The sequence below is a fragment of the Oryctolagus cuniculus genome, chromosome 9 (assembly GCF_051225735.1).
Source record: "Oryctolagus cuniculus isolate XC-2025 breed Fujian yellow rabbit chromosome 9, ASM5122573v1, whole genome shotgun sequence".
In the NCBI taxonomy this organism is placed as follows: Eukaryota; Metazoa; Chordata; class Mammalia; order Lagomorpha; family Leporidae; genus Oryctolagus; species Oryctolagus cuniculus.
The window spans coordinates 586,238-593,586 of record NC_142875.1 but is presented as its reverse complement, the minus strand read 5'-3'; the positions used below and the strand labels follow the sequence as shown (position 1 = coordinate 593,586).

Below are 7,349 nucleotides of genomic sequence, written 5' to 3'. Positions count from 1 at the left end.
TGTCAAGGGACTACATTTGTTTAGGGCAAAATACCCAATTAAGCACTTCAAAAGATCTCCCGCTGAACCTGCTGTAGTCCCATGTGGGTTAAACGGCGACGAAGCCGGAGCTCGGAGCGTGCCAGGGCCGATCCCTGTTAGAGGGGACACAGAGGGGGTCTAGGCAGCAGCCAGCTGAAGGAAGAGCTCTGTTTCTGTGTCTGAAGGGCCCGCGGAGGCCTCCTGAGCGGCAGACACCCTGGGTCTTGATCAGAAAGCGAGAGGGGTCAGACGTCCCGGAACGGGCGCGTGGGCAGCTCTCTAGGCCTTACCTATTGGGCCCGCAGTGCAATGCTAAGGAGGTTACTCTTGTCCTGCTTATAAGGCTACATCCTTATCCCTTAGGAGCAACATTAATTGCAATCTATATTCAGCTCATCTTAATGGTGTAAAGCTCTCACAGAGAGATGGAGGTGAACCTGGGGAGGAAAGAGAAATAAAGTTCACGGCAAACATTTAACCTGCTTGCTTCTGGGCCAGTTTGGTCCTAGAAACCTTTCTTACAAAGTACCTGACCTGCATGATTGACAATCGCACGACTCACAGAAAGTGTGCGAGTCTCCCACGGCTACCGCCTGTGCACGGTGCGAGTCTCCCACGGCTACCATTTGTGCATGGTGCGAGTTTCCCACGGCTACCGTCTGTGCACGGCGTTTAACACAGTCCCACACGGAGCCGTGTGCAAAACCACCACAGTAACAAGAGTCAAACTGAGAGCAGAGACCGCAGGTGGCCAGCACGAGGGCCAGAGTTCCAGAGTGGCCGCTTTCTCCCCAAGGACCTGGGCCCTCTCCCCTGAGCGTGAAACGCTTAGGGCCGGACGAAGACGGTGAGACGATGGTTCTCTGCCCGGGAGGGGCCTCAGGGCACACAGGACGTAGCCACGTCAGGAACCAGCATTCCCAGAGCCAGCTCCAAACTCGAGCCAGGAGGAGGCCACTCAAGTTCCTTACGTGAAGACAGAGTTGAAACACCTTCATGAGCCCCTGTACTGGGATGCCCATGGACACAGACATGTGAGCACACGCAGCCTCAGTGCACAGACGGGGGCTCGGCAGTGGAGGAGGCGCTGGGCACGCCTCCCCTGCCCCCTCAAGCCCACGCGTTCCAGCTCCCGGGGACAGAGACCTCGCGATAGTCAGATTTGAAATGGTTTAAATAGGCCACTCTGGTTTTGGTTTACGATCACAAAAATATTCTTCTTGCTTTATTATTTTTTTAAAGTGCTCTTAAATTTTCTAAAACAGTGTGTAATCTATATGAAACAGCCACACAATCCCAGAATTCTGAACAGACTATGGTCTGAATGTAATTTCATTTTTCTTCAATTACTCCCATGAAGCAAAGAAACAAAATCAGTGTCTTGTAAGTCCCTGGTGGGCGCCTGCTGAACATTTAAGTGTCTCCAGGAGTAGAAGATGATCTTCTGCTGTCAGTAAGGAACTGGGGGCCACGCTCTACACCGGTTTGGCTTTGCCGGCCTGTTCTGCTGCCTTGTGCTAAAATGCATCAGGTCTGGCATCGCAGACAAGGGTTCAAACACGGCGTATCCTTAGGCTGAATGCTGCTGGAATACATGAGGAAAGCAAGCGCTGTCACCTCAAATCGGGCACTGCAGAGCCTGATTTCCACCTGCTGGGAATCACTGTGGCGCTGTCCTGGGAGGGACAGCCCAGGGGAGGAGGCGAGGGCTCCTGGCACGTCCGCCCGGCCCGCATGAGTGTGAGCTATGGAACAAGCCCTCGTGTGCGGCGCCTTGCTTCCAAGGCGGCTGCTTGTGCGGCAGGTGGCGACCCAACCAGCGGTGCTGTGGGCACTGCCTGCAGCCCAGCTCCCAGCGTCCCTTGCTGCATCTCAAACACCACGCCCCTGGAAGTCGCAGGAAATGCAACCATGTAGGCACTTTCCCTTCCAAGCCTAAGAGGAAGGGTGCCGAGCCCGCACACAGCAAGCAGCACAAATGAGGAGGAGGCTACTCTGAAAACGCTGAAGAGGCACGGAGCAGCGAGGAGCGCGCCACGCACCGCGCGCAGGTGCCTTCTCCCGAGAACCAGCAGGCACCACGGCGCAAGCCCAGATCAGGCTAACGTCACAAAGCCAGGAACGCCTCCCGGGACAACCCAGCAGCAACGGGCCCCTGAAGCCCCTCGAAAACCAGGGTGGGCCACAGACCAGAAGAGGCCCTAGTTCAGTAAAGTAGGGGGGTGCCCCTCCTCTTGGAGTGAGTGTCCCTGTGAAGACAGGGGACCCAGGAGACACAGAGGTAGAAGCCCTGGAGTGTAAGGAGAAATGGCCACCTGGCAGGAGCAGGCGCCATCCTGCCCAGACGGCCCAGGGCACACAGGAGCAGGCGCCATCCTACCCAGACGGCCCAGGGCACACAGAAGCAGGCGCCATCCTGCCCAGACGGCCCAGGGCACACAGGAGCAGGTGCCATCCTGCCCAGTCAGCCCAGGGCACACAGGAGCAGGTGCCATCCTGCCCAGATGGCCCAGGGCACACAGGAGCAGGCCGTCATCCTGCCCAGACGGCCCAGGGCACACAGGAGCAGGTGCCATCCTGCCCAGATGGCCCAGGGCACATAGGAGCAGGTGCCATCCTGCCCAGTCAGCCCAGGGCACAGAGGAGCAGGTGCCATCCTGCCCGGATGGAAAAGGGGCACACAGGAGCAGGCGCCATCCTGCCCAGACAGCCCAGGGCACACAGGAGCAGGTGCCATCCTGCCCAGATGGCCCAGGGCACACAGGAGCAGGTGCCATCCTGCCCAGATGGAAAAGGGGCACACAGGAGCAGGCGCCATCCTGCCCAGATGGCCCAGGGCACACAGGAGCAGGCCGTCATCCTGCCCAGACGGCCCAGGGCACACAGGAGCAGGTGCCATCCTGCCCAGATGGCCCAGGGCACATAGGAGCAGGTGCCATCCTGCCCAGTCAGCCCAGGGCACAGAGGAGCAGGTGCCATCCTGCCCGGATGGAAAAGGGGCACACAGGAGCAGGCGCCATCCTGCCCAGACAGCCCAGGGCACACAGGAGCAGGTGCCATCCTGCCCAGATGGCCCAGGGCACACAGGAGCAGGTGCCATCCTGCCCAGATGGAAAAGGGGCACACAGGAGCAGGCGCCATCCTGCCCAGATGGCCCAGGGCACACAGGAGCAGGCCGTCATCCTGCCCAGACGGCCCAGGGCACACAGGAGCAGGTGCCATCCTGCCCAGATGGCCCAGGGCACATAGGAGCAGGTGCCATCCTGCCCAGTCAGCCCAGGGCACAGAGGAGCAGGTGCCATCCTGCCCGGATGGAAAAGGGGCACACAGGAGCAGGCGCCATCCTGCCCAGACAGCCCAGGGCACACAGGAGCAGGTGCCATCCTGCCCAGATGGCCCAGGGCACACAGGAGCAGGTGCCATCCTGCCCAGATGGAAAAGGGGCACACAGGAGCAGGCGCCATCCTGCCCAGACAGCCCAGGGGCACACAGTAACAGGTGCCATCCTGCCCAGACGGCCCAGGACACACAGGAGCAGGCGCCATCCTGTCCACACGGCCCAGGGCACACAGGAGCAGGCCGCCATCCTGCCCAGGGCACACAGGAGCAGGCCGCCATCCTGCCCAGGGCACACAGGAGCAGGCGCCATCCTGCCCGGATGGAAAAGGGGCACACAGGAGCAGGCGCCATCCTGTCCACACGGCCCAGGGCACACAGGAGCAGGCCGCCATCCTGCCCAGGGCACACAGGAGCAGGCCGCCATCCTGCCCAGACAGCCCAGGGCACACAGGAGCAGGCTGCCATCCTGCCCAGACAGCCCAGGGCACACAGGAGCAGGCGCCATCCTGCTCAGACAGCCCAGGGCACACAGGAGCAGGCGCCATCCTGCCCAGATGGCCCAGGGCACACAGGAACAGGTGCCATCCTGCCCAGACGGCCCAGGGCACACAGGAACAGGTGCCATCCTGCCCAGATGGCCCAGGGGCACACAGGAACAGGTGCCATCCTGCCCAGATGGCCCAGGGGTACAGCGGGCGCCTCTGCTTCTTGCTTGTCCATTTCTCGACAAGCTTGGCAATGAGCTCTAGAAAACACTGATGATGGCACTGTCACTGGGGTCACGGCTTGAATTCTGCCACAGAACAGTGTGGGATAGAGAACAGAAAAAAAGGAGTGTGTTAGTCCCCATGGAAAGAAACCAGGTGCTCAAAGAGCAGCCTTGAGTACAGCCATGAGGACGCCACTACAGAAACAGCCGGATCAGGCACTGTCCAGGTGTGGGGATGGGAGACGCGGCAGAGGGTGCAGGCCAGGAGGGCGGTGCCTGCCCAGCAGCCCCACCGACTTCAAAGCAGGGATCTGAATGGACGTCTGTGGCCCTGTGTTTACAGCAGACAAAGGAGGACGCTGGGTGGACGAATGGAGGAACGACCCTGGGGAGGCCACACTGTGAGAAATGAGCTGGGCTGGTGCCTGGAGGAGGCAGACCCACCCAGACCGAGCAGGAGGAGCGAGACAGGGCTCGAGTGTGAGGCGGCCCAGGCTTGTGTGTTCTAGAAATACATCTTGGCGGAGGCTGCACAAGGGACTCACTGTGGGCTGCGACATCGGCGGTGCAGCTCCTGCCTGCTCTCCTCCCTGGGGCTGAGTGTCAGCCTGGAGGCTGGGCTGTCCCGCAGCTGTGACTCCCCTGGGCAGGCCAGGGTCTCCTGGAGACAGGGAGAGCAGCGAAGGGGCTCACAGCTGCTCTCACTCCTGCGGGTGCACCTGCGCTGGCTATAACAGCCCCGCCTTCTTAAGGAGGGAGCGACCACTGTGGGCAGCCCCTGCACGCAGCGGGGAGGCATCAGGACGGAAACCCTGGTGCTCCTGGCAGTTTCCACCTGGGGGTTCCAGCTCCTCTCCGGCTCCCCCTGCGATGCTTCTCATCTGGAACACTGTTTATCGACGGGAGTCTCTCTCTGAGCACCTTCTGCTGCAGTCTGATTCTTACTTCAGAGGCCTCATGACCGCCCCTCCAAAGCAGCAGGAGGCGTCCCTGAACGGTGCAAGACAACAAGTATGATCAACTTAGCCCGGCTTTCAGACAGCGGCGAGCCAGAAATGAAGGAAGAGAGCAGAGCAGGATCAAAATCTCAGATGAGCAGGATCTCAAACTGGGAAATTAAGTTTTCCCGTGAACAACACAAAGTAAAGCACAAGTCACAGCGGTCACTCAGCGCACAGCACGACCCGCCAAGCCACCTGCAGGTCACCTGCCCAGCTGGCACCACGCTCCGACCATCACTGCCTACTGCCGGCCATCCCAACCGGTCAGCGAGGTGTAGGGGACACAGAACGCACACAATTAGCCAGCACTGAAAACTTACCATCACCATTTGCTATGCCAAAATCATTGTGAGCATCTCCACTTACAGTCCCGCTAAGACCTGGCCTCTCACAGGGCTGCGCGTCATACTCACCTAACCCTTTCTGCCCAGGGTTCTTAGCAAAGGAAAAAGTGAACTGATAAAAATCCTTAAACTTCGTGGAGTCCTTGAGTTCCTGCTCCAGCCTCGGCAGAAGTGCTTTCAGCTTCTCGGTGCTGTCACACCTGCAAGAGAGACAGCTGTGGCTCAGGGCAGACACTTCTCCCCAGCCGGTCCTCCCTGCTCTGTGCCGTAGGGCTGTGGCTACAGGGCGCCCATTGCCCAGTGTCCCCTGCAATGCGGCACATGGACACTGTTTTGAGTGGGGGGCCCGGGGGAGTCACAGGGCCCACCCTCCTGCCCAGAGGGAGCTGAGAGGCTCTGGGCTGCAGGTGTGATGGCTGGACAGCTCTGTGCATACACTGAAGCCATGGAGGGTGAACTTCATAACTTTTAAGATTTATTTATTTGAAAGACAGAGAGGGGAGAGATAGGGAGGAGGGTGAGAAGGGGGAGAAAGGGAGAAAGAGAGCCAGCGACAGAGACAGACACATCTTCCATCTGCTGGCTCAACCCTTCAACAGCCCCAAAGGCTGGCCAGGCTGAAGCCAGGAGCCCAGAACTCCATCCAGGTCTCCCTCACGGGTGGCGAGGAGCCCGGGCCTCCGGTCATCTTCTGCCGCGCATTCAGCAGAGAGCTGGACAGGGTGCAAACAGGTGCCCTGACCTGGAAGGCAGGCATCACGGGGGCCGCATCATGCCACTGGCCCGGGCTGTGGACTCCAAAGGGGAGAAGACACAACCTGTGCGTTATGTCTCAGCAAAGCTGCTGTCCAAACAGAACCACTTCTTGTAAACCTGAATAAGGGCAAGGGTTAGCTGCAGCTTCAACCGTGCCCAGGCCAAGGCACTGAAGACGGCACAATGACGGGGTAGACAGGCCGTGGGACAGCACTACTGCCTCTCTGTGCTATCAAGCAAGGCAAAAGTAAACCTGCATCATGAAGATGCTGTGTTTCGGGACTCTTCATTGCAGCTGGTTAAGGCAGCCATGTACAGGAGCTGGCATCTGTGGCACATTGGTTAACCTGCCGCTCCATACAGGAGTGCCGGCTCAAGACCAGCTGCTCTGCTTCAGATCCAGCTGCGACAACGCCCCTGGGAAGCAGAGGACGGCAGCCCACGTCCTTGGGCCCTGCCCCCCACAGAGGAGACCCAGATGGGGTCCAGGTACCTGGGTTCAGCTTGGCCCTGCCCTGGCTACTGTGGTCACTTAGGGAGTAAACAAGTAGTTGGAAGAGCTCTCTCTCTGCTCCTCCTGTCATTCTGCCCTTAAATAAATAAATCTTTTTTTAAAAGATCTGAGTTTAAAAAATCTCAAGTTTTAAAATTAAAATTTCTTCCAAAAAAGTCAAATAATCTTTAGAAATATAAAAGAGCCATTTAAAATCAATTTTTAACAATTTTTGTTTTAATTTTATTTGGAAGGCAGCTAAGAAACTCCAAGACAGAGAGACCTTTCATCTGCTCGTTCACTCCTCAAATGCCAGCAACCGCCACGGCTAAGAACACAACCAGGGTTTCTCCCGGGCACGGCAGGGATCCGGCTGCTTAAACCACCGTCCGTTACTGCCAGGGCACACAGCAGGAAGCTGGGGTGCAGGGAGCTGGGATCCAAGTCCAGCCCCTCTGATGGGGCAGGTGTCCCCAGTGAGGTCTCAAGCACTGTACCCACGGCCCACCCCTAAATGACCTGTAAGGCAAAACCTGGAAAAGGAAATAGAGCCTGTTTTATTCCAACTGAACAGCGAGGACTGGAAAAAGCAACACTTCCCTTATCCACTTATCCAATCAGAGCAGAGCTAAGGAAAGACGAGAGGAAGCCTCAGACAGCACCCCTGGAACACACAGGATGGCCCA

At 58.4% G+C, this 7,349-nt stretch overlaps 1 protein-coding gene across 2 annotated transcripts in view; it reads right to left on the bottom strand.

Moving 5' to 3' along the window:
* The window catches only part of DCUN1D2 (defective in cullin neddylation 1 domain containing 2), a 29,018-nt gene that overhangs the window by 5,994 nt on the left and 15,675 nt on the right, over nucleotides 1–7,349 (bottom strand). Inside the window, exons 4-5 of one of the 2 annotated variants that reach the window (XR_016212644.1) lie at nucleotides 5,484–5,614; nucleotides 312–458 (exon numbers count right to left, since the gene is read on the bottom strand). Coding sequence is in view for 1 of the 2 variants with exons in the window: in XM_051841697.3 (XP_051697657.1) it covers nucleotides 5,484–5,614 (131 nt within the window). In the remaining variant the exon portion in view is untranslated. The remainder of the gene's footprint in view (nucleotides 1–311; nucleotides 459–5,483; nucleotides 5,615–7,349) is intronic. The other variant, XM_051841697.3, reaches the window with a different exon arrangement.